General features: G+C 40.8%; 1 protein-coding gene across 4 annotated transcripts; it reads right to left on the reverse strand.

Moving 5' to 3' along the window:
* Positions 1 to 10314: 10314 nt before the first annotated feature.
* MSANTD3 (Myb/SANT DNA binding domain containing 3) lies at positions 10315 to 23494 on the reverse strand. Of its 4 annotated transcripts, XM_071736965.1 has the most exons (5): positions 23145 to 23494; positions 22304 to 22477; positions 17487 to 17791; positions 17345 to 17393; positions 10315 to 15985 (listed from the first exon to the last, which is right to left on the reverse strand). In XM_071736965.1, exons 3-5 carry the CDS (start codon positions 17757 to 17759, stop codon positions 15576 to 15578), a joined length of 732 nt encoding a protein of 243 aa, XP_071593066.1. In that variant the 5' UTR covers positions 17760 to 17791; positions 22304 to 22477; positions 23145 to 23494; the 3' UTR covers positions 10315 to 15575. The 4 variants fall into 4 exon arrangements, with proteins under 4 accessions (XP_071593066.1, XP_071593064.1, XP_071593062.1 ...); XM_071736963.1 differs by having other exon boundaries at positions 17345 to 17791; positions 22292 to 22477; positions 23145 to 23493; XM_071736961.1 differs by having other exon boundaries at positions 17345 to 17791; positions 23145 to 23491.
* Positions 23495 to 27724: the final 4230 nt, after the last annotated feature.

A 27724-nucleotide genomic window follows, 5' to 3' on the forward strand; every position in this document is an offset into this window, starting at 1 on the left:
AAGGAGACTGAGGGGTGACCTCATCAATGTTTTCAAATATGTAAGGGGTGAGTGTCAGGGAGATGGAGCTAGGCTTTTCTCTATGGTGACCAGTGATAGGACAAGGGGTAATGGGTGTAAGTTGGAGCATAGGAGGTTCAAGTTGAATATCAGAAAGAATTTTTTTACTGTAAGGGTGACAGAGCCCTGGAACAGGCTGCCCAGGGGGGTTGTGGAGTCTCCTTCACTGCAGACATTCAAAACCCGCCTGGACACGTTCCTAGGCGATGTACTCTAGGTGGCCCTGCTCTGGCAGGGGGGGTTGGACTAGATGATCTTTCGAGGTCCCTTCCAACCCCTAGGATTCTAGGATTCTATGATTCTATGATTCTATGATAGTATTCGTTCATAGTTTGCGCTGTCTAACTTTGTATGAGACAGCAACTGCTACACTGAAGTCCAAGTCTTTTTCCTAGTGTAGACATAACCTGAGAAAATAAATGCCTCAAAGACTTTCAAGAATTTTCCTATTTTCCTGACTGGATGATGCAAAGGAGTGAGATGGAGATTTGGGAAATTTCCTCTTGGTGGAGGAAACAAAGGGGAGGCTTCCAAATTCTCCTATGAGATCAGATCATGCCCTGACCCTTCAGAGCCTAATTCAATGGGAAACTTCCACAGGATGAAAAATGTGAGGATTTCACATGCAATGTGTTTCCCAGAACCACCTGGTTTTTGTTGCACCCACAGATCTCTAGACTTTGGTTGGGGGGATGTGGGCGGGTAGCCAAAGGATTTGGAAACCCTTGCTCACTCTAATTCAGCTTTAAAGCACAGCAGGCTGTATATAGGTCATATGTAATTCTGATTTCTCTAGGAAAGTGATTGATTTTCTTTCAGTACAAACCAGTCCCCCACGGGCTTAGGCCGAAACGAAATAAAGATGTTGGCTTGGAGTCCGGCACAGGCAAGGAAATTAATTTTGTGATAGCAAGCACCGTCAGCTACACCAGGCCAGGTTTAGGCCGCCATGGAAATTCAGGGGAGCCAGGAATTTTCCTCACACCTCCAGGGCAGCCCCCAGCCCCTGAGGAGGGGGCGGTGGCTCTCGGGGAACTGGGGGGGGCCCGCCGACCCCTGCCCCCCATTCCACCCCTCCTTTGAAGCCACCTCCCCGGTGCCGGGAGATGATCCGGAGGAGCTTCCTCAGCTCCCAGAAGAGGATTTGAGAGGCGGGAGCAACAAGCCGCTTGCAGGGAGCAGGATTCCCGCTCGCAGGGAGCTACAGCCGTCCCGGGGTTCCCGGGAGAGCGATGGGCCCGGGAATCCACCCCCTCCTCCGGGAGGAACCGCCTTCCCCCTGGGAATGCTGCCACCGCCACAGCAGCGCCCGGACGCCCGGGCTGGACCCGGCCCGCGGCCCGTGGCTGCCGCCCGCTGGAGGGAGCGGGGGTGTCACAGAATCACAGAATCGTCCGGGTTGGAGAGGACCTCTGAGATCGTCAAGTCCAACCCTTGATCCACTACCGCTGTGGTTACCAGACCATGGCACTGAGTGCCACATCAGTCTCTTCTTAAAAACCTCCAGGGATGGAGAATCCACCACCTCCCTGGGCAGCCCATTCCAATGCCTGATCACCCTCTCTGTAAAGAATTTTTCCTGATATCCAACCTAAACCTCCCCTGGCAGAGTCTAAGTCCATGCCCTCTTGTCTTACTGATGGCTGCCTGGGAGAAGAGACCAACCCTCCCCTGGCTACACCCTCCTTTCAGGGAGTTGTAGAGAGTGATGAGGTCTCCTCTGAGCCTCCTCTTCTCCAGACTGAACACCCCCAGCTCCCTCAGCCCTTCCTCACAGGGCTTGTGCTGGATCCCTTCACAGCCTCCTTGCTCTTCTCTGGACCTGCTCCAGCACCTCAATCTCCTTCCTGAACTGAGGGGCCCAGTCCCGCTGACTTGGTTGTGCCCCCAGTCCCAGCATTTCACCCTCTGCCTCCCGCTGCCTCTGAACCAGGGCTGACTCACCACATTCCCTGGAAAGGCAGTGGGTCCCCAGCACCGCAAGTCCAGGCAGCCCTGCAGGGGTTGTTCTCCAGAGCCTGGGTGCCCACCATGGCCAGGACTCCCCAGGCTCAAACTCTCGCTGCTTGAGCGCTTTTCCCCCTCGATTAAAAAGCCCTTCAGCAGCCTTTTTTTTTTGTTCCTGTGGGGAACTCTTAGGCACTCAGATCATGCTACTTTGCCGAGGTCTTATTTTTAAGCACAAAAGGCCAGTCTGGTTAAGACTGCTGGTATAAAGAGGGCTCCCTTGCTCACCACTCGGAACACTTCATGGATTATACCCACACCCTCACCTATTCAGGATTGACACGAGTGTAAAGTGTAGGTCCAAGAACACTTCATAATTGGATTCCCCAGGGGTACGTGGAGAGGTTATCACCTCCATCTATCACCTCCATCCATGCTATCACCATCCTTCATTTTTATTTCATTTTAATCCCCTCTGCAGGGTCTTTCCTTGCCCTCAGAGGCCCAGCTCAGGTCCCTGTCCCAGTGATCCAGCCATGCTGCTCACTCAGGCTGTCTGCTTTTTGGGGTGCCTCTTCAAAACACAGGCTCTGGTGTTTGCTTTGAGGTGCTTTTGTGAGCTGGCCCATCCCACAGAACAAGCCAGGCCATACTGCATCTCTGCCTTGCCCTATCACTACTCTTTTGGCAAACTTGGTGCTAACTGCAAGCGAGAGTGATGACTTGTACATTTCCTCCAAGATTTTTCCTGCTAGCAACGCCTGTGGGACGCCTCTAGAGAAAGCTTTGGCCAACAAATGCTTTTCAAGTGTTTTTATGCCTTTCAGTTAAGTGGATTTTAGGCGATTTGATTTGGACCGTTTCTTTTCCATAAATCATGTTAGACTGAAGCAAAGACTTTATCAATGTCAATATGGTTTTTATTAGTGCTGTTACTTCTTTCACCACAATTCTGACTTTGTGTAAGAAGAAAACCAGATCTATTTGATAAAAGGTTTTTGATTTCAGGTTTTGTTTTGGGTTTTTTGTTTGTTTGTTTTGTTTTTTCTTTTTGTTTTTTTCTATACTGTAGAAGAGATGCTGGTTACTTTCAGATTTCCCTGTATGACCCTTTCCTCAACTAGAAGCTATCAGTGCTTCTCCAGGTTTCTGAGTTTTCTCAGTCTTACAAGATGAGTATCAGTTGAGCAGTAATGATCATCCATAATTTCTGAGACTGTTGGTGAAAGTTTCCAGCACTGTTCAAACACCATCTTTCTCTCTAGCAGAAATCTGACGTTCTCTTTCTATAGAAAGCACTGTGAGGTTCTTTGTCATCCTCACATGACAAATCAACCATCACTCATAAATCAGTACCTTGCTGCTTCCTAAATACAGAAGAGATCACTCATTTTAACATTTGGTTTTTTTCTGTACCAATAACAATTTATCATCAACATACAGTAATAGGACTATTTACCTCAGATATGTACCTGGTTTTGTTCCCTGTTTTGTACACCTCAAGAACTCTTTCCTTGTCTTTAAATATGCTGGTCTAAACTTCTTTTCCTACTGTATTTAGCTTTATTTATCATTATTGAAATTCATTCTTCTTGTTGTCTATATTTATAACTATTTTTTTTCATTTATTTCTGTTTCATAAATAATATCCTTGCTGACAACAAGTATATTTATTTCCCCTTTGAAGCAGACTGTATTTGTGTATTTCTCTCCACTTCACTGAGAATGTTAAGTGTGGACACTGTCCTAGCCCAGCTGGTTTAGAAACTAAAGGGGTACCATGCTAGCACAGTGACTGCCACTACAAGGAGTCAGCCAGTATTAAAGTAATTTGTCATATGAGCTCCTTCAATTCATGGCTTTACCTTTTTCAAGAAGCACTCAAATTAGCTATGAAAAAAAAAAATCCAGATTTTGGCACAATGTGCTGAATCTTGCAGATTCAATTACAAGGAAAAACTGCTGAGTTTGATGGTGCTAGTTCTGTTCAGGAATCAACAGTGCTAAGATAAAAGTTGTAGACAGAAGCCTTCAGGTGCACAAACTTGTATTCTGCTGTCACATTCTGGAAGTGCCCCAGGAAGATGAAAAGATTAGAAGCAAATTGCCAAAAGCAATCATCTAGCACAAAGGCTGTTTTAACTCACTGGAACTATTATTTGCTATTGAAAATGAGTTAGTGAAAAAAAGGAGCTAACTCATCCTTAAGTGAAGAGTGTCTGCTGGAAAAGTAAAAAAGGGAAGTTCTGTCCCTACTTTTATATGTAACTATGCTACCCTTTCTTTTTTCTTTCAGATTTCACAGAAGTATTTGCTGTATTCTGATCAAATGCATGGTAAGAGATTTGCTGATATTTTTCTGTGTCAATTAAAAACCCTTGTGTTACTGTACAAAAAAACCCAACTGAATGAGCTGATCTAACCCCTATCTGATTTGAATCATTCTTAAGACTCATAAGGTTCTACATGGAGAAAGAGGACAGCAAGTTAAATAGCAGGATTTGGCTTCAGAGCAAATGAAGGAAGGTATTTCTTCACTCTGCATGTGTTTCACCTGTGGAACACATGGTTACTGATAGTTTACATAGTGCAGAAAGATCTTCATACAAGAAAAAATCCATTTAAGATCATTATATGCAAAGAATCCACTACAGTCTCATGCAGTATTTGCCTCATGGAGGCAATTTGCATGTTAGGCAAATATTGTATACTTGCTTTTATTTTACTTTTTGCTGGACAGATGCTATTAGCCACATCTGTAAGTATGATACTGGATTAGATGAAGCTGTGGCCTGATCCAGAACAGCTTTTGCATGGTCTTACACGCATGAATTCCACTGTCTCTAAGGTCTTGTCTCACTTCCTTTGGCCATCAAAATACCCACCACAGACTTCTGTATGTTGTACAGAGGTGATACCATTGGGAAACTGTCCCTTGCCAAAGCTGGGTTTGTGCAGAAAATCCTAGAGCAGCAGGGAGAAAGCTCAGGTTGTCCTTAGCCACCCGTTGCTCCCTGTTCTCCTCTGTTTGCTTCTAAACACTCAACCTTGTGGGTTTTCACACCCCACTGCTTGTCTTGTTGCTGTGAGTGGGATAGACTTTTACTTTCTTGGATGTGTCACAGAGTGATTTAGCTTCCTGGATTTCTATGTAGGTTCTGAACTGATATTATTAAGATGCTCTTAATAGGGACCCCATTATTTCTATGGCTCATCAGTGCCCAACACAGGATGCCTAACAAAGTACTAGGGCTTAAATCAGGTTCAGATCAGGTTCAACTCAACAGACCTACAGGGTGAGCATTTCAGAGGACCTGTGTGACTGTATCAGCATTTAATCAAACAAAACATAAAGGTCTCTGTGTAGAATATATACAACAGGCCTCACAAATAGCACTTTCTCCCACAAAATTCGACAGTGCCTCTGAAGAAGTTTGTTCCATGCACTTAGGTGGAGTTCAGTTTAGAAGACAGAAATAGCACAGTTGCATGTAAATTAAATGACACTATTTGAAAATAACTCTGAAATAGTGGAGAATCTCATCTAATTGATGTGTAGCAATAGTTGAAGATTTATTGATTTTCTGCAAATATACCATTTCAATTAACAATATTTAGATTCACTTTCTCAGAAATTCTTAATTATTATGTTAGTAATTAATGATTAAACATCTTACAAGAAATAAGGTACTAAAATGTACAGTTGATTATCCTTATTACATACTCTGTGAGTTTCAGACAATCAGTAAGCAGATTCCCCTCACCTAGACAATTACTGAATCTCTTCCTTCAGAAGTACTTTTTGTTGCATTTCATACATCCCCAACTGGGAGTAAATATTCATTTTAGGTTCCTACTTTTACTTACTGCCTCCTTTTATTCCCTGTTTCTGTAGGGAAAAAAACCACGTAATTTACTATGAAAATTAGCTACACAACAAAGATAATGAAAACCTCATTCCTCGGATTTCTAAGGTCTCAGACATCCTGTCAAGTCCTTAGAGATTCAAACTATAATGTGGGCATTATTTATCAAATAAAAATAAAAGTAAGGAAAAAAATGTTTAAATTTGCAACTCCAGAGATACCATCTAATGCTCCATTAGGATATTTAGTATCAGAAGGACTGTATATGTTTTCAATATCTTGGACAAGTAGCTAAGTACTTAAGTGGTAATTCCATTTTAGATGCTAACTGACTGTAAGCATGAACACTGCACAATGTAATTTTATATACTGGTAAAACACAACAGAATCTAATGTCACATAATAAATACAACCTAGTGTAAAGAAAGAGTGGTTTCCTGATTATTTTATCACATAGAAAAAAGACCAAGAAGAGCACCTAGATCCAAATTTCTTCTTGATATTATCAAGTTCTTGTGCTGGCAATATTTGAGAGGTCAGATTTTCAGAGTCACTGCATTTAAACTGCAGTGATCCATCTGATTATTTATTCATATGAGATTACATTTCATATAAACTGTAGTATTAGAAGGGTTCCACCAGATGATTCTTGAGGTCCCTTCCAACCTGACATTCTAAGATTCTGTGATTTTATAATCCTGAGCTCCTGAACACATGTGGAAAGATTTCCACTTTCAGAGGCTTTAAGAGGTGCCTTGCAGCCTCCTTGACCTAAGGGATTCAGGTGCAATTCCAGTGCTGCTGGAAAATACATGCAAAACAGTGGAAGTCTCTGCAGGATTAAAATAGGGATGGTGGAGAGATAACCTCATGAAAAAACTTCCAATATTACCCTGGGTCATTGCCAAATTTAAGGGAAAGATACTTTTCCCCTTGGAAAGATAAGACTTCTAAAAACCTGGCTAATAAGACTTCTTGAAACATGGACAACATGATACACCATCACAAAATGGTAGCACAGGCAGAGATGGCAACAACACATTTGGAAAGAAATTTCTTCTGAAAATGTTTTTGCTTCCTTGTTATTGTAAATACAGTTCTGTAAGACAGAGTGAACTTCTGGAAAAGGAATGTTCTTACTTAATAATATGAGTCACTTAAAGAACATGGGAAGAAAAAATGTGAAAGAAAACCACTAAGTGATTGCTTCTGATAAGCAAAAACTGTATTTTGTTCTTCTTGTAATCACATAGGCTGGAAATTCCAGAAGATGCCCTGGGGAAGTGGGGCTTCAGTGCTCCTTGGAAATCAGTGGGACCTGGAAGTGTAACCAATGTGCTCTGCTGAAAATCTGGTCTCTGGTTTCCAGAGCCCATTTTGCTTGGAAGTCTTGACTTGCCGTGACCTTTGCTGAAGACAACAGGTCAGGACCTCTGAAAAAGAGGCCAAATAACTACACTAGTGATGCTGCATGTTACTTGGTGGTAAAACAGCTTGTACAGCTTGTGACTGGAAGTTCACAAAAACAACTACATAATGAAAGGTACTGTGTATGGAAGGGCTATGTCTTCTAATTCTCTGGAAAGTAGAACAAACCAGAATATCTCTATAGTTGCATTTATGAATAACCCTAACTTTTTTTCTGGTACAGATCTAAAATGTCAGGACACCTGAATCTTGAGAAGCTGCAGATCATATCTGTCATTATTTAACCATACTCTACAGGAAAAAATAAAATAAAATAATTTTAAAAAGCTGGAAGGCGTAAAGAAAAGCCCATTATGTAGCTGAAAACACAAAATAACAGGAAAATATTTTATATGGTTCATTTGGTTGAGTTTCTGTATATATCTAATTGTGGATGGGTTAACATTTTTTGGTTTATTTTTTAAATTAAGAATGTGAATTGATTAGATGGAGTAGCAAAGATTTTACATGGCATAAGAGTGAGAACAAGCATGTGTGATTTATTAAGCATATCAGTCAGCTACATCCTAACATAAAACTGATTCTGCTGTGTTAGCTTATTGCTCTTGGTAGTTAGCACCAACGGGGCATAATTCTGTGCCATGATTTGGAAGGTATTTATTTATAACGATTTAAAAATCACAATTGCTTACCACCCAAAGCTGTTTTTACAGATCACCAAAGTAACCCACTGCTGTTACTATGTCTGTACTGGTATTTGTCCTGTTTTGGGACAGTATTTTAAGTAGTGATGAGATGTGGGCTTGAGCTTGCTGTGCTGTAGGGCTTGCACCACTTATGTCCATGTTGTGTGTAAGAGAAGGGCTTAAGTTTAAGCCCTTTTCCCATGCCTGATTTTCTAAGCCTGGGTCCCTGACAGTGCACTCAACTCAGCATTGGTAGCTGCAGTGTTTGGAGAGTGAGAGCAGGGATCTACACCTCATCTATCAAGCCCATGGCAGCATGTAGAGAAATGTATTGGCTTCAGCAGGACTGTGGAAGTATAATCTGGAAGTAAGCAATTCATTTATCAGTGCATAAGAGGAGTAAAAGCAGGATTTACCCCAGAAGACAGTGTTGTAATCAGCTGAGACAAGTATTGTGATTGGGTTTTTATTTTATCTTTAGATTTGCCACCTGATCAGTGTGACAAGGCAGTGACACTTAGCAATGATGGATGTTCCTGCTGGCAAAAGCCCCTAGTTTTTCTATTTAAATTGATTTTCCACTGCTGATTTGGTAGTCGGAAAAGATGTAGGGAGCCAATGCCAGACAACTTGAGAATGTGAGCCCTTTGCCATGGTTCTGTTGGCATCACCTCATGGGTAAGTGCCTCCAAGTAGCACTATTACGTTCAAGAGGCACAGGACACAATCAGTATGGGAAGTCTTTTGCAAATGCTATCAGCCAGCAACAGGGTGCAACATAAAGTCCAGCCTAGTCTCAGAAACCTCACGCAAGCCAATGACTGAAAGCAAAACAAGTGCATTTTGGAAACTAATGTTGCTTTATTTGGCAAGGACTTCTCACTGCACCTCATTTTAGACAGAAAGTTGGAAGTAAGGCAATATTTTGGACACTGTTGTTCCTTAAGCATAGACTGAACCTCTCTAGTAGGTCAGCAATGATAACTGCAAGCCTGCCAAAATACAAAATCCATCACACCACCTCCCTAACTTGCACTTTTCAGACTCTCAGCATATGAGAACATTTGCAAGATCTTTTTGAGATAAATGAAATTTGTGATGTGTATGTCAATTCAGACTGCATACAGTCCATAGGCTTGATATTCAAGTTATAAAGCCACACAGCTCATGGGGTTAAAGGATGGTTCTATGGGAACACATAAGTGTCTAACAGAACTGAAGAATTTTTAGCAAAGCTTCTGTGACAGTAACAGGCCAAAATTTAAAAACTCCTCAATTAAACGGAAGCAGAAGTTTGGGTTCCCCCGCCCCCCCTAACCCCCACACATTATCCTGTAATACAGAATGTGTGGCAGGAATTTATAAGGGTGGTTCAGCTGGTCCACTTGAGGCTTAGCACATAATTTCAGGGCACAAGTTTAAGAAAAGGAAAGGGGGTTTGTATGTGACCAAATAATGGACAGAGCTTGAGCCACTTACATGGCACCTCACTAGTGCCATAATAAATTCCTATTAAAATGGCACATAACGCCAGTTTGAGGTTCAGGGCTGCCCAAGAGCAGCCTCGTGTATCTGCAAAGAAATGTCTGAAGATTCGTGGAATACCATCAATCTTAAGTTGTGCTGAATACAAACAGACTTCTACTTCGTTACCAAACAAATTTGATTAATTAGGTGCTTGAATATTTGTTCAGAAACTGAACCACGCAGCTATTCTTTAGCTAGACTGCATAAAAAAAGAAAAACAATCTCAATCAACATTTAAGAAAATCTGCATAAGTTAAATAAGGACTAACTAAAAATCTATCTTGCTTTATTTCTGTTACACTAGAGAATATAACCCACAGCCATGCAGTGTGAAACCTTTTTCTTTTCCTTGCTTTCCCTGTCTATGCCATTTGGCAGGTTATGCTGAGCAAGTTTCACGTGCCTTTCTACAGTGTCTGGATAACATTGTCTCAGAAAATTGTTAGAATTCAGTAAAGACTGAGGTCTACTAACTCTGGCAGGTTTCCTGTTTGATTGGTTATTTTTCTCATTGTCATGCACTTGGAGCTGTGAATAGGATGGTGTTCAGAATCTCAAAGGAAAGAGTCATCAGGGAAGGTGAAGACCACACAAGGGACATACGTGACAGTGTTACTTCTTAGGACAGCCAAGAGCTGTCTTCACTTCTGACTCGCTCTGAAAAACATACCAGCCTGTTTTTATTTTTATTTTTGCTTTTGCAAGTTTTACATTTGTTCAGTGTTATTAACATGACTGATAACGTAGTGGGAGGCCTAAACCCTTCACCACCAGAATAGTAACATGTTCAGAACCACAGCTAGTAACTTTCTATTTTATTGCTCTTGTTTTAGGCCCAGAAAACTCTCACATTTCCATGTGCACCTTCTTTACATATAAGGAAATAATGTAATTTTCTCATGTTTTATCTAATTCTATGATCAAAAGAAAAAAAAATTCTAATACATAAAATCCATTGTAAATCACCAGCACAGAAGTTAATCTGTGATACTGGAAACAGATCATTGCTTGCTTCCACTGTAAAAATATATCATTAGCCTATCCTCATAGATAGCAACAAAGTGTTTTCTATCTTTTTATCAAATGTACAGAGCTGTCCTCTGTAATGTTTTAATTATACTAACAGTCACTGCGTGTTATCTTATCATCTTGTTACTTGGCTTGTTTTATTAGCCTAAATGCATTTGCTTTAGTACACATTAGTACTTTGTACAGAAACATTTCTGAATATCTAACTAGAGAAAAAAAATTCAGAAAGAGTGATGATGTGTTGACAGTCAGCTGCTTTGAGAAGAAACAGAAAAATCAAGAAGACAGGCAGTTATCTTACGAAAACAACTAAGATGAATCAGTCATAAAAATAGTTTTGAACAAGATAGTTTAACATACAAAATCACAGGACTACTTGTAAGGGACTTTACTTGCCTGGAAAAAAATACAATTAAAACGGTCTTTTAAGATTTACATGTAATTCCCCTGCCCCCAAAGTCACAATATATATATGTGTAGCAGTTTTATCATTTCAATGTAATGAGAAAAATATCTGAAGGTATTCTACTGCATGGATGTGGGGCTGTAAGGATTGTAACCACAGAGATTCAGAGTGAAACTGGAAGCATTATAATGCAAGTGAGGAAGAAGGAGGACAGATAATAAAAGTCACTGTACCTACAACTACCAAAATGAAATAATCTGCACAAGGTCACTGAAAAACACCTAAGTAATCATACAAATCCTTGGGAGACTGCTAAGATTTGGTACTGGAAACACACAAAGATAAATGGCCATTAAACAATATTCAAGGCAACATCCTCAGCTGCACTAAATGAGGAACAACTCAGCAAAGAGCAGCCCTGAGCCACCTCTCCTATTTCTTGTCACAGGGCTCATCCAGGACTATTTAAGCCCTGCAGGCTCAGCTCTGAGCTCAGCCACACCAGCAGCCCCTGTTCTGTAAGGACCACTGCTCTGAACAATGCCTGGCTGGGGGGAAGGGCTGGGTCTTTCAGCCCTGGCTAAACACCTCTCCATAGTGTAGGAAGAAACATCACTGAGAAGATGGATGGAAAACATCAAGACCACTTGCTCCTGTGAAAGAGCAGCCAGGGTGTTAGAGGAAATAGTGTAATAGGATGCAGGATGGGTTATTTCTTCGCAAGAAAAGGCAGGAGCCTTGATTTGAGGAAGTCTCTGAAAATCTCCTACTGATACTCTTTACTACCCAGAAAGAAGGAACTTCCTTGTCTGGAAACCCCAAGCCTATCCTCTGCAGAACCCAAATGATTCCTGAGGAATCAGAACCACTTACACAGCTTCATTTTAGTACATTAACTCTGATCCTGATGACTGATTTCGTAGTCACAAACTGTTCTCCCAGAATTACATGGAGACAGAAAGCAGAAAGTGCCCTTCTCTGAACAGCCCTTCTCTTTACACTCATCTCTCTTCAAAATCTCTCCAAAATGTGTTTCTTAGTCTTTGTCTGGTATTCAGAATGCATGGACACCTGTAGAAAAGGTGTCCTCACCTCACTGAATATGCTTTCTGTGGAAGAGGAAGACCATGACTGAGAAGCCCGCAGTTCAAGTTTAGTTGTTGTGATATAGGTAATCTGGCCAAGAGGAAGGAAAGAGGAAAACACATAGCTCTGAGTGAAATCCTCTGCTCATATTGCTGGTTAAAAAAATAAGTGGGAACACAGACTTAAGAAATACAGGGGGAAAAAAATCAACAAATAGATTACACCAAATAACAAGTTAACAAGGATAGCACTTAAGAGTCAGGCTAGTGTCATTTTGGAAAGTGTAAAGGAATTCACCAGACCTTGCCTATAGGGCATGGTTTCTCTTAGTAAGAAGACAGAGGCTGAGAACAATGGCTACTACATGTCTGCTATTTATTTTTTCTTCTGGAGTTAAGCAGGGATCATTTTGCCCACTGTATCTTTTAAGTTCTTTCTTGCCAGCAACTTCTGTAACAAACCGAAAGATGAACAGGCATGTTCTTCTTATTAAAATACTGCTGTATTTTATCTATGAAAAAAACTTGGGAAAAAGCCTATATAGCTTGGCCAAATGGTTAACAGGAAAACACAATCATGTGAAAGTATCTCAATGATGTAATCTAGAAAAAAGGGAGAGGAACAGATGTCTCAGATGGCTATTTTACATACAAGAAAATTCAAAGAACAGATAAACCCTAATACCAGAGGAAGTAATTGAAAAAAAACAAAAAAAAGTTTAAAAATTGTAAAAGCCACATGCCACCACACCAATCACTTTATAAAGCCTTTAGATGAAGAAGCAAAAGCCAGGCAAGGAGATACATCACTTCATCTTGTTCATCTTTTACATTTTTCTGTGTCTACCACTCAACCTTACAGCAACAAACAACAGATGGGAAAGCAGAAACTTGTGTCACCAGTAAGCCATCTATTACCTGTACCACAAAAGCATCTTGTATCATTTGTGTTAGGTGTGACATTCCCATTCTTCCTCTGTAAATGTAGTAGCCGTCCTTTTTCTTTCATATATTCATTTTGGCTCTTATTTTTCTCCTGTGATCTTGTTTCTTTTAAATAGAAGCTGAATTAAATGGGTCTATTGTAAGAACTGTAACTTTTGGTCTCAGAATAAGAATATATAACAAAATGCAAGGCATGGCCCACTTAGTAGAGTCTGAAAACATCCATATTTAAAATTATTTTTTAATATAAAAATAAAACAATCTTTCAGGATCAATGGTATAACTGTCAGGAGCTGAAATTACCCTTATCTCACATATCATGAGATTCTCCCTGGACTATTTCATACCTTCTCACTGGGCTATCTAGACCTGGATTGTCTCTCTTGTTTTTGCTTTCTTCACAGTGCTGAAATTGTCTCCATTTTTCAAACTTTTGACACCTTAACACACAAAGTTTAAATGTCATAGTTTCAAATTACTGTCACTTAGAAGTAGTGTGGAAGGAACCCCATCACTGGTCAAGACAAATCATCCTCCCAATTATTTTTTCTCAGTGGTGCTTGAGCAACTGTCATAGCCACTCAAATAACAGACTCATCTTCCAGACCACAGAACACAACCTCAGAACAAAAAGGTCCTCATTCTTGTTTATGTCTTTCTTTTGCCTCTACTGTTATCCCACAGGATTGTCCTACCTTCCAACAGTGTTTCCATTCAAAGAAAAAGTGTCCATAACGATAGCTTTTTTTGGAAGTCCCGTGCTTCCTTCAAATGGCCAATTAATAAAAAAACTGAGTTTGCTGTCAACAAGATCTGTTTTCAGATTTCATACGTGGCCTGGTTTTTTGATCTTGCAGGAGAAAGAATTTTTTTTTCTGTCACATAAGTTGCAATAAATCACTCCCATTGAGATCGCTGGGGTTAGCATGTTGAAGGAAGCAATGCATGTACCACAGTGAGTATTGTGGTTGATAATGGCAGTGTTTGCAAAGATCAATCACCAGCAGGGAAAGCAGCTCAAGAAAAAGAAACACACATAAAAAAACCCAAAACAAAACCAAAAGAAATTCACTCCACCAGAATGAACACCCAGGGAAGAGATGGGAGTGTAACTGGGACTGTAGGCTTTGTAACATACTCTCATTTGATTGTATTGGTCACTGTATGGACTTGCCCTCAAGAATCATGATCTGAAAACACTTTATTGAATAACAGGATACTTAGGTTTTTCACTGAAAAATCATGATTTTGTTAATTTTTTTCACTTCTTCAAATGATGTACACCTTCCTGTAAAACAGCTTTTCATACATCAGGAGTTACGAATCTTTGAGGAGTTCTGTACTTCACAATTTCTTAACCCTTGCCCTACTAAACTAAATGAGTGCCTGGGGAAGGATTATCCTTATTTGTGCTTTCCTATCACCTACTATTCTGGGCCCCCAAATTCTGAAGGGACCTTCATGTGAATGCTTTCCTACAAATCACATCCATCACCCTTCATTGACAGCAAAGGCTTGAAACACACCACTGTAAAACACACAGGACAGAACAAAACAGAACAGTGCTCCAAGACAGGAATGATTCCTTTGAACTGCTTCTCACCCTTTTGTGAAGATAAAGAGGGAGAGACCTGGTCTTCTCTTCTAGCTAGGGAGAGACCAAAATAATCCCACTACACCATCAAGTATTGCATGGGGAAACAGAGGGAGACTTTGCCAAAGGACTGGCTGGCTCACCAGGAGCTTTATGAAGTATTAAAAGCTCTTGCCCTCAGAGTGACTCCAGGTGAACAGCACACAGTGCTGGCAGTAGCATGTGGCCCTCCTATTTTGGTTATTTTAGTTGAACTAAAAATGGGCCTGGAACACAGAAGACAAACATAAAGGCTTTGGAGGAAGAAGTCACCTTCTTTCCCACTTCTTAAGGGTCAAGGCTCAAAGAACCATTCTCTCAATCAGCCAGTCAGCTGGAAAATATTACTGTTCTTCACAGGCAAAGAGCCCAGATACTGCAGAGGTCCTTTTGCCATTTCCTTCATTTTCACGTCTTCTATGAAGAATGAGGTATGAACTACACTAAGCACAGAGTGGTTGGATTTTTTTTTTGGTTGGTCTGGTTTGTTTTTTTTTCTAAACCCCAGCATAACAATCCAACCAATACCTGTCTCAATACTTTTTGTCTCAATAGCAACTCCAGCTGTTGCCTTCACTGAAGAAATGGTAGACAGGAAGAGATAGAAATAAACACTATAACCTGATGTTTAAAGCTGTTAAGTTTTCTTACACAATGTAAGAATACCCAGAGTACCTTAAATTTCAAAAGGTTATTAGGGTATTCTGAGAGGAGAAAATGTGTTCACATTTTAGAGCACCGTGCATGTCTGAAAGTTAAACAAATCAGAACTACCTACAAATGAACAATATGATTTTCCCCTTGATGGATTCTACCACTGTTTCCCTAAAAGTTAATTAAAGAGTGTTTACTATCAACTGGGCACCTATCCTGTCACTGTACATTCACACTAAAAAAACTTCTTTCCAGTGTGCATTACTCATAAATGTGCTCAATCAGACTGATTCTCTGCCCCTTTATGTTCTATGGTGAGTTAGGGAAGGGTCTGTTAAATGATGATACAGGCCATTCTTTTGTGATGGTCTGCAGTTTTCTCTCCCAATACATTTTCTTTTTATTTAGCACTTCCATTTTTATCCTGTGTTCCTCTTCAGCCATCTCACACTCTCTTTCTATTTGCTGTATTTTTGCCACGTGAACTTCATTCATTTGGATTAGCTGCAGTTGCAAAATTGACATTTGCTGATGATGTTCTTCCTCATGCATCTTTTTCAGAGCACTTTCCTGAGACGCTTTACTTCTGTAGTTCTTATCAGATGCTATTCTGACATCAGAACATGAAGGCTCAGGTTGGGAGGTACCTTCACAAACTGGGAAATGTACCAACACTTTCTCTTCATCACAAAGTTCTCTGTTTGAGACAACAAATGATTCTGCAAGACATAAGAGCAAAAAGCATTACAGTATTCCTTTCTTCTCTCTCTAGAAACACAAACTTGTGATAATGTAATTATTGGTGTATACAGCTAAAACTTGTGCTTCTGTACCACAATACAGGAGCTACTAAATAATGCTCTTACAGAGTACCAAGGTCACAATGGTCTGAAGTGAACCACTTAAGGCTCTGTTGGTAGACCTCCATGGCTAGAAGAGGAGCTCAATATAATAAAGTGAATGAAGACATCTATACATAGAGATCTAAACTTAGGTGACTGAGCCTGAAGGTGTTTGCAGATTAATGCAGCTGTTTAAACCATATCCATGTGCCTTGCAATGTTTTTATGGAAGATTTGAGTGTCAGGTGAAGAGCTGCATCAACATTAATACCAAGAGACTGAAAGAATACTGGAAAGAATACTATTTATTCCTTGCTTATTGCTACTGTACATGCTGTAAGTGAAGTGGTGTATATTTTTAGGAAAAAAATTACATTATTCTAACTTTGAGAAGGTTATATGAAGTCTACTGAAGTAAGAGAAATTACTTGTGGAATAAAATAGTAAACACTGCAAATAAGGGTCTCAAAATACATTCCTTTAGAAATCCTCATTACTACTATAGCAAACACAATTACAAAAAAGTTATTACAAGAATGTTATCTAGCAATGTAGTTGCTGTTGTCTTTTGAGCAAGGACAACCTACTGTGTGATCCTGACTTAATAAACTGTTATAGCCACCCTCCCATCTTGTTATGAATTATTTTGAATTATTTCATGTGTGTTTGCCAAACAAAGAGGAATGTAGTGTTGAACTTCTTTAAAAAGGCCATCCTCCCATGTGGACTGCAGTGTGAAATATGCTCTACATACTCTTTTCAGTCCTTGAAAACAAAGGAGGAAAGATCTACATGAAACCCTTGTCTTCTGATAACAGTTTATCGGTATGGTGCTGCTGTTTTGGTTTGATTTTGGTTTTTTAATGCTCAGACAATCTTTTTTTCCACAAAAAGACATTATGAAGGACTATCTTTTGGAAAGCATGGGTTAAGCTACTGTTATGCTTGCCACAAAGTAGGAGATATGCAAAAAGTGAAAAAAAATGGAGTACAACTTCAGTTTAACTCCTGGAGGCTTAGGGAAATACATGGAGTCTTCTGATACCGTAAGTCTGGTATCAGAAGTCATTCATAAGTATCTCATATCAGAAGTATTTCATAAGTCTTAAATTACTTTTCTAGACTTACTTTCCATCAGTCACAGCTAAGGGGAGAGATTTATACTGCTGAAAGAGAATCATGGGCAAAATCACAAACAAAACAGAACCACTTGCATCATTACAGTAACGTTTATACCTTGACTAGAAGCATCAGGCTGATATTCAGAATCTTCTTCTGGTGGGCTCTGCAAAAAGTACATTTGCTCAGGCATTATGCTGGAAATCTTCTCTTTCCCTATGATGTGAGTATTTATAAGTGGACTAATACTTCTTTTTACCTTCTCCCGCCTTTCATGTGCCATTATCTTTTTTGTCCGTGCCTTGATGTTTTCCCAGCATTTCTTTAACTGTTTGAAGTCTCGCAGGGATACACTGGGCTGTGAATTATATTCATGTGCTAGTGCTTGCCAGGTACGTTGCTTCAGAGCAATAGTTCTTGCATCACTTTTTTTACATTCAAGCACGTATTTGTATTTTTCAACTAATGCAAGCAGCACGCTCTTCTCCACTTCTGAGAAGTATTTTGCAGGCTTTATTATTTCGTTTTGCATTTTCTATTTTTTTCTCCAAGAAGCCAAAAATCCTACAAAAACAATGTTGAAAAACAAACAAACAAAACCACAAATTAGGATTGGTTACTCCTAAGCATAGCTTCTGATACACTTAGTTTTCTATAACAGCCTGTGAATAGTTCTAGAGTACATGAAGAAGCATTCAGGTAAGATATAGTATAATTATATGATGTTTTCTATTTCCACTTTTGTGGCTTGGCAGTTACAGAAGTAGTACACCATAAGGAGGAAACCCTTGCTGTCTTTGTCAAGATACAATGTATCTTGATACAAAATACTCAGTATTCAATTTAGTTAGCAACTTGTTTTTAATTACTTGTTTTCCTATTCATTGCACTTTGTTTCACCCTGAGCTCTGAGACTCAGCCCTTGATAGTTTCAGGTTTAACCTTTAGCAGTTTCAGATTTCCTTTGTTACATAAAACACCCTCTTCTGCCTTTGTTGACTGAGTATAACTGCTTTCTCCCCCCTCTCTACAACATTTGAAACACAGGTGAGAAACTATGAAGTTCTCTTTTTAAGGACTTCTGTCGGTTTGGTTCTCTCCCCTGCTCCCTGACTGACATCCAAGAGGCAGTGAGTTCCTGACCAGTATCACAGCACTGAGAAGAGGCAAGGGTTTCAAGAAGACATTAGTTAATTACAGAAATGAACTGCTCTGAAGGTACAGGTCCTTTGCCCTTCATTGCTGACTCTGCATGCATGGCACTCTTCCTGACCAGGCTAAAATGAATTTTGGCTGAATTTCACAGATTATAGCCACTGCTATATACTTAATGACTGTTTCTCTTCTTAAGCCTCAGGCTTACATACACAGTAGGAAAAGGGCAGCTGATGTCAGGTCATTCTTAGCCATAATGGAAGGGATGAAACAGTGTTTCCTTGAAGTATTAGCACATGACTGTGCAGCAAAATGTAGGTTTTTTTTTTTATCTTTTATCTTTCCACACTTCTCTACCATTCCCTCCCACTACAACTGTGTAACCCCAATTACTTTTACATTTTGGGCTGAAACTTGTGTATAATTAAGTAGAAAAAGGGGGAGCAATGCTGTTTGAGTTCACATTTCTGGTTTGAATCATCAAACTCAGGCTTGATGGAACATATATAATAAGAGAAGGCAGTTGAACAAAGCCTAGAATGGCAAATCTGAAACAAAGTGTACAGAAATAAGTAATAGTTTGAGTTTAAATTAAATATGTTAAGTTAGTAGCAACAGCTAAGATGTATCCCTACTGAAAAAAGAGGAAACAAACACTCAGTTTGTACGTTCTGTCACTGTTCAACTGGGCAGTCACTGGGTATGTACTGGCTGGACACAGTTCCAGCATTATCACAGTTTCTGGCTGGTGGGAGTTCTGCTGTTGCTGAAGAAATGCTGATATCGTGAGGACATGGGAAAGTTGGAAGTTTTGCAGCAGACAGGATTTAGGAGGCAAAGGGAAACATCCACAGGGAACGAGGCTTTCTTACTTTTGCTGCTTACAGAACAGCTTGTTTATTTTGCAAGAAAGAAAAAGGTGGAAGAATGAAGAGAGCTGGGTGGCTGAGCATAGGAAGACAGTTCACTCATCCAGCATTTCTTCCATCACACTAAATCAAGTCATTTATTACTCTGTGAAAATTCAGTCACCCCACCTGTTGGTGACAGGAATTCATAAACACCTGCAATCTCACAGAACAAAATAAGTGCATGTAAATAAACTTGAAAGTATCATATACCAATAATTATAATGTCTGGGTCTAATAGGGAGAACATGTGCATCTGCAGAAGAGATGCTTCAGACGCAGATGTTATCTTCGCTTTTTGCTAACAAAAAAAGATACTGAAAAATGGTAACAGCTCCATAAAACAGCTCTCAAAACCTGTAAAATAAGAGGCCTGTAATGGAACAGCCTCTATCTACTAATCTACTTTACTTACATACTTATTGTATAATTCCAAACCATTGAGATGCTTTTGCCAGCTGCTGAACGAAATTCTAACATGTCTTGGCCTCAGTTTCACTGAGAAACAGGACAAAAAGCAGTCCCATCAGCAAGTCATATGGTTAATAGATTATGACCCTGAAAAAGCAGGATCAGAGGCTCTGTGTGATCCAAAGTTATTCTGACTTCCATTGATACACGTAAGTCTTGTTTCTAGCTTTGAGAAGGTGTGAGAATCTCAGATCAAAAATCATGAGATGTTTGTGTGTAAGGAAGTCCCTTTAATGAGAAAAACAATGGATTTTAATGAACTTTGGAGACAAAGTCCATAAAGCTAAACAATGATACCAGGACTTATGGATTCTAGGTGCTAAATATTTATCTACACAGTTCTCTCAGGCAGAGATAAATTGGTATCAGTAAATATTTAAAATATTTCCATATACAGCTTCATATATGTAACATACTATATATTTGGATAAAAGCTCATCTTTCATGGACAGAGCCACAGCAAACTCTTTAGTATCACTCTCATACTACACACTATCATTTATTACTATTATTTTTTACTGTGGTAGCATCTGAGATCCCCCATCATAAGCTCAAATACTGTACAATTTAGAAGGGGAACTCGGGTCCTACTCTGAGAAGAATACAGTCTTCCTTTTCCCATACACATTCCTAACTACTTTTTCCTACATGCTGTACTTATGTCTTTTCCATGGAAAAAAAACCCAACAAAAAACAGGACTATGATCTAGGATGCATAAAAGAACTGGAGCACTGGTGAAAGCAATTTAATGCACTACACAGAAGAGTTCTTGAAGATTCTTCTCAATCTCTTATGTGTTTAGCCTGCTTGCTTCAATACATTAAAGCCCATTTTCAATTAGGTGAATAAAAAGTACTCTGAGATGTCTGAGAACATAGAATAGTGAGAAGCTGGAGGAAAACATCACCATATATTTATATTCACCTATTCTTCTTTGTGCCTATCAGTCACCTTCTGGAAGCACACTGCTCCTCTGCAGAATAAGAGAAAGGACACTCACAAGCCCCCAAAATTTCCATTTTGAGGCCAAAAGATCCTACCAGGGCATATACCCAGGATATAATACAGCCTATAGGAATTTGTGCTGAAATAGAGGTAGCTTACTGGGACTACTCCATACAGTAAATAAGATTGACTTGGGAACATGTAGGCACATGAGGCCAGTTGGACAGTGAATTCTAACAAAGAATGGAAGGCTCTCCCACTCTCACAGGTGCCCAGTGATACATGTACAGTATGTATGATATGTACAGTAAGGAAGTACATTATCCTAAATATCTTCTGGCATGGCTCAATTCACAACTTGCTTTAAAACAAGCCTGTGTCCTAAGTACTTGTGCTCTCACACAAAGTTTTATCACTTTAAAATAACAAAAATATCTCTGGTCCCAATTTTTACTTTGAAACATTTTACTTTGAAATGTTGTGTGACTACACAACAAGGAATTCCCCTGTGATCTGCTGAAAGAATATCTTGAAAAAAATTACATGAGAAGTGCACATATGTTCATACGTATATATTATTTTTTGCTTGCACACACCTAACCATACACAGAAACTCCAACCAGTTGCAAAGAAGCACATTTAAAAAAATCACTTCAGGTTGGCATGTGTGAGCATTTTCAGTCCCTGAAATATTTTTTTAGACACAAGAAAATGCAAAGAGAAAGTTATGGTGGAGAACTTGACCCAAATGTTAAAGTTACCTTACCAAACCCAAAGAAAATAGTTTGCTAGTGAACTGTGGTCACTTATGGTGTGGAAATGGAATTCACTTACCAGTGCCAACAAGATTGTTATCAGAAATGGCTAACAATTGAAAAAAGAAAATTTATTTTTCCAACTTAAATTGCAGGTGAAGCTTTAAGCATAGCCAGTAACTAACAGCACTGGATATCAGTCCTAATTCTATCCTTCTCATCCACTGTTTGAGGGTGAAAGAAAGGCATGGGAATGCAACAACCCCAACCAGTCACAACAACAGGTTTATATTCCATTTGAATGACAGAACCAGCAGTAAGCAGTGTGCTTCTTCCTCAGATGTTATGTTTTCCTCACACAGCTCCCATCAGTGTTCCAGGCCTGACTCTGTCTATCTTGAGACCTGAAATCACTAGTTAATTAGATGCATATGACAAATATGAATGAGATCTTCATGGAAACTGTTACATATAATCGGATAAAAAGACCTCTTTGAGTGCTTCTCCCCCCATGCCGTTGTAATACAAATTAAGAGTTATCATGGATCATTCAGCAAATTAATAAAATAATCTACTGGTAAAAATTTAGGTTACTTTGCCTAAAATTCTCCTGGTAATTTTTACACGCGTATTAATGCAAATGTATTTTTTAAAAATACATACAACGTTACATTACATCTAACCCCGCATATGTATAATTCAAGAGGGTCATCCCACTACCTATGGAGGACATCCAAAGCAGTTTGTGCATAGGAAGGTAATGGACGCAGGCTGTTATTTCTCACGATTGGCTAAAATTCATCAAAAAAAAACCAAAACAGGCACAAACCCCCAATCCTACCAGACTCTTCCTGCACCCGAACTTCTCAAACATCAACTCGAGCTTGCTTTTATTGCCTCGCTAGCTCCTCTTCTGCTTGAAGGAGAAAGGAGAGCAGGTCCCGGCTCGACAAAGAAGACCGCTCCACCCAGGGCGGGCATGCAGGCTGCGGCTGAGAAGCGGATCCAGGGACATCTGCGGCGGCAGGAGGAACGGCAGACGGTCACTCTGTCACCCAGCGCCCGCCGAGACCGCGCTCCCCGGGGCCGGCGGGGACAGCCCCACCCTGCGGCCCCCCCGCCCCCCGTTTTCTCTCTCCGAGTAACAAAGCGCCGCCGGCTCCCGTCCCCTCCCCTCTTCTTCTCTTCCTCCTCCTCCTCCTCCTCCTCCCCCGTCTCTTGCTCCCGGCCGGGCCTGCCTCCCTCACCTCCTCGCCGGCAGGTCGCCGGCACTCCTTCAGCTCCCCGCAAACCCCGCGATGGATTCCCGCCTCTCCAGAGGCCGGCACGGTACCGGCTTCTCTCCCCCGGAGAGGCGGCGGGGCCCGCCGTGACGCGGGTAGGAACCCTCCCCGAGGGACCCCGAGCCTTCAGGTAAAGAAGCGCTGCGGAAGGTGTGTGCGTGTCTGGGTGTTTATTCGGGGCAGCGCCGCGCAAACGCCCAACGGTGGCCCGGGCCGGCGGTGGGGGGGTGGTGGTCAGCGCAGCTCTGCCTACACCTGACACGGGGCCATGGGAGAAGCTGCTGGGCCGCACGTCCCTAGCGCAGCACCCCGCCTTCCCTCGATGCGGAACGAAGTGGGGTCTCCAACCCCGCCCGCCCGTCCCGGTGCAGCGGCACAAGACGCCAGCTCGGGCTTTACCTCCGACAGCTCCCGGCGGAACGACGCGCGTGTCCGCCAGCGCCCCCAGCGGCGGCAGGGGGGGGAGGCGGCCGGGAGCGGGTGTCGCGCCCTTCCTCCGCCGCGCCCTTTCTCCTCCCGCCGGAGCGGAGCTTCTGCTCCCCGCTGCCGTACCGACTGCCTCACAACCCCCGCCGGCCGGGCTCCCGCGCTCCTTCCGTGCCTGGTATGACGCAGTTCCTGCCCGCCCGGTGCGCCCCGGGCCCTGCTGGCGGCGGCTGGGAGCCGTAAAGCGGCGGGAGGGGCGCGGCGCCGCTCTCCCTCAGTCTCCTCCCCTCCGCCTCTGCCTGAGGAGGAGCGGGGAGTAGTGGTGGCGGTGGTCCGGGAGTCGACCCGCGACCGGGTCGAGGGGAAGGAACCGGTGCGGCAGCGGGGAAGTGCCGGTGGCCGCCGGCTCCCTCCGGGTGCTGGGGTAAGTTGAGCGGCGCGGCGGCTTGCGGAGCAGGTGTCGGTCCCCTCCCGGGCAGAGATGGAAATGACACCAAAGCCCCTTTCCCCACGTCGGGCTGGGTCGGCGGCCCAGGGGCTGGCTGGCTGGCTTGCTTTTTTGGCGTCCCTTCCCCTTTCCCTTCCCCTTTCCCATCCCCTTTCCCATCCCCTTTCCCATCCCCTTTCCCATCCCCTTTCCCATCCCCTTTCCCATCCCCTTTCCCATCCCCTTTCCCATCCCCTTTCCCATCCCCTTTCCCATCCCCTTTCCCATCCCCTTTCCCATCCCCTTCCCTCTCCACACTGCCTCGATTTAGAGTGGGAGTAGGGCTTTTCTTCACAAAAAAAGTGGTATTCTCATTAAAAAGTCATCCTTGGGGCTCTGCTTGCCTGGATGTTGCCTCTGGCTGTCATCTCTCCCAGCCCATGAGTGCATTTCAGTTCCAGAGAAGTGGGGTCAGGGGGAAGATGGAAATAGTTCGGATTAGTTTTATTTCGGGCTGTGCATAACCTTCTCATGTCTTCGGGAAACTCTTGGAGAAGATTGTTTCTTTCCAGGCTGTACTTTTGCTTTCAAGTTAAAAATATGTGGAGATATACCTGGTGATTTAAAGGTTGAATATAACTAAAGGCGGGGCACAAATTAAAACTGGAATATGTGTGACACTTAAAGAGGTAGAAAAGAATATGAATGATTTTGTGAAGCTAAAATAATAGTTTGCAAACTTTTTACAGTCTTCCTATAGCTTCTTTATCATCTAGAGGTGAAATATGGATCCTGAAGCTGAGATAAAGAAGCAAGTAAACCCATTCTACTGCAAGGTAAGCATTTCTTACTGAAAATTGTAACAATAAGAAAAGTAAGTTTTGATAGAACAAGGTTGGACTAAACCCAGTCTGAGGCTTTTTGTTTTGGTTAGCTTTCTTTCCCATGGACAAAACTGATAAATGGCACTGGAGTTGAACTTGCTTTGTTGAGTTTGTTCTGTTTTACTTGGATGTGTGCCAGGAAGCAACTTTTTAATAAGAATAATTTTAAAATTATGTTTGTAAATAAATGCATCCTTTTATAGTGGAAGATTAAACTGCAGCTCCTGTTTGGAAAAAAAATTGTAATTTACCTGGTTCTCAGATTTACTTCTGCAATTTTCAAGCATCTTGGGTTTTTTTTAAGGAAGCAGAAAATACATGGTCTGGCTTTGTTCTCTCATGTGAATTTAAGCCTAACAAGCTTCTGTTCTGAACTGACCCAGGCACAAACCAGTTGTGATTGCCAAACTTCATGTGCATGTGGGTGAGACAAGCCCCAAACTGATGAAAGTAAAAGTGTCTGTGTGCAGCACTGAGCAGACCTGGCTCCTCTTGGACTGGTGTTCTTGCTTGTTACTATTATGCTTTGTCTTCAATTCAGACGTGGTTAACAGTGTGTGAGGAAGACCTTGGATCCGTCTTCACTTAACCACACAAAAATATGCTATGGGATAGCCAAGGAGTTCTGGAGACATCTGAAAGTTTAGTGTGATGTAGAGATTCCTTTTCATTCCACTGTTTTTTGGTAGCATGGAGCCTTATGAAAAAAAATTCTAGAAGCTACTTTGTCTTTGGAGGAACAGTACTTTTGTAGAACTTGCCTATAGTGACATTTTGATAGCAGTTTGTTTTTTTTTTTTCCTCGTATCACTGGTATTTATTTTTTCTACTAGTTTGTATGCAATGCTAGAAATACTTCTTCTCTTTGACCTAGATTTGCAAAATCTGGAGTGCTTCTGCATTGAACTTGCAGACTCATTTTCTTGGTTTCAAACACAAGATGGCAAGATCAATTTTTGAATGCACCTTTTATGAGATTTTTGAGGTGTATATAGTAACAGAATATGGCTTTGAAATCTATTTAAATGTACTTTTTAAATGTGCAGTTTCAGATATGTATCTAGTTTTGTTGCTTTAGTGTTTTTTTAACTGCCATAAAGTAGAGCTTAGTTTTGTACATTAGTCCTATCAACTAATAGGACTAACAACTACACATTGTTACAACTTTGTATTCCATATTCTGGGTTTGTAAAGACAATACATGAGAAAATATGGCTGTTAATACCTGCAAAATGGAATTTTGCTGACAATTCAGGAAAAAATATTTCTCTCTTTTAACTTTTTTGTTATTACTTAATCACCTGAGATAATCTGTAGTGTTGGTGTTAATCTAATTTATGTTATAAATAATAAAATGTTAGCATTGTTGTTTTTTAATCTCGAGTGTCTGTCTTGCTTTCTTGTTGATAGATGATTTGGTAACCTAGACTGAGGAAGCAGTGAAAGCTCATGGCATTGGTAAGTACAAGATCTTTTACTTCCTACTGTGTTCTATACACACACCTTTCACCTCACCCCAATCTAAGTGTTCATGAAACAAACAAGAAAAAGACTTCATTATTAAGACTTATGCTTTAAGACCTGTCTTGTATTCTTGAATGATATAACTGTCTAATCCTACAGAAATCAATTACTAATATGAACAGGAGGTATGCAAAAATATACTAAAAAGCTCTAGCTACTATACTACTGATCACCTACATAAAAGTTTTGAGAAACCTTAAAGAATTCAGAAATTATGCTTCTTAAAGCATGTAGAAATACTGTTTTCTGTATACACTTTGTGTATTTTTAAAAGAGCTTAGTAATAAGATTTTAATTAACTGAAGCTAAGTACTTTTGATAGGTTTAATATATCATTAAACCTTCCCCAAGTCTTTATGAACTTGTCTAGTTCCAGAAGGAATGAAGATCTAATTATATTCATAATTGTTCTCCTACTTGTGTTTAACAATGCACCAAGATGTATTTACAGGTTTCTGCTGTACACTGTTCCTAGAATTTGGTTTGGAAGTTGTGGCCTGAGTATACATAATCATTGCACCTACACCATCTGTGAAATTTTGTTTTGACTGTAAAGGAAATTTAAGTGATTCCATATTCAGCAGCTGTATGCTGCAGAAATAGATGCCCCAAAATGTTGAGAGGTGAATCATCACAGTCGTAGTTTCTTTTTATTTATTATGTTTTAAGGATTGGTTGGCCAGTAGGCAACTTGATGATTTCTAGTAACCAGAATATGATTCATGTTATTAGAGTCTTTGTAGGTTTATCTGCATAACACTTAATTTCTTCCACTCTTCTGATCATTTGATTAAGATAATTTCAGAAGGTTGGTGGTAATGCAGCCAGTATTAAGCAACATCTAATTGACAGAAATGATCTGGCAGCTTCAGTTGTCAGCAGAATATACTTTGTAACTTAAATACTCAAGAAAGATTTTAAAGAAAAATATCTTTTTAGTCACAGCATACGTGACTCTTTTTGATGCAGTAGTATAGATTGAAATCTTCCGACTCCCACCTCCTATTTAGAGTTTATTGTAGGCTTTATGCTCAACTTCTCATGAAGATCTGATATTTTAGAAGAGATTGCTTTTAACAGTAGATTAACAGGGTTGAGGGACATTTGAGAGATGAAAAATTCAAATTTACCTTTAACTGGCATTGTTTCAGGCACCTCTAGTGCTTTATTTATCTACGTGTTAATTTATTTTTGTGTAGTAAAATGCTGAGCTTTCCAAATTTCTGAAATTCTGACCTTCCTGTTGTTCTATAGAAAGTGCATTAAGTCCCTATTCAAGGAACAGCAAGTTGCTTCTTTTGCATGCTTGGCATTCTGCTCCCAAGCACACAGAATCTCATCTTGTACAGCTCTCTCTCTCTTTTCCAGGTTCCTCAAGGGCAGATCACATTATGTGGTCATTTCTGTCTTACCTTTCTTAAGGTTCTGCAGCTCTGGCCATATCACATATCATACATGGTCAAAAAATCTATTTGTGGAGAGGAGAGGTTTTCAAAAAGATGAGGTTATGGGCTGAGTTATGTGGGATGGCAGTTTAAACACCTTGAGTTCAGTGGATTTAAACTGAATTGCTGTGGTGTATTAGATTAAAGTACCCCTGAAATTTAGGAAATGGAGCTCTCTGTTATTACAGAAGATATTTGCACCATAGTGAATCAGTCAGGTTTTTTTCCTTTGTGCAGGTTGTCTTCTTTATTAAACAGTGGCTTATAAATAAT

The sequence above is a fragment of the Heliangelus exortis genome, chromosome 2 (genome assembly GCF_036169615.1).
Source record: "Heliangelus exortis chromosome 2, bHelExo1.hap1, whole genome shotgun sequence".
In the NCBI taxonomy this organism is placed as follows: domain Eukaryota; kingdom Metazoa; phylum Chordata; class Aves; order Apodiformes; family Trochilidae; genus Heliangelus; species Heliangelus exortis.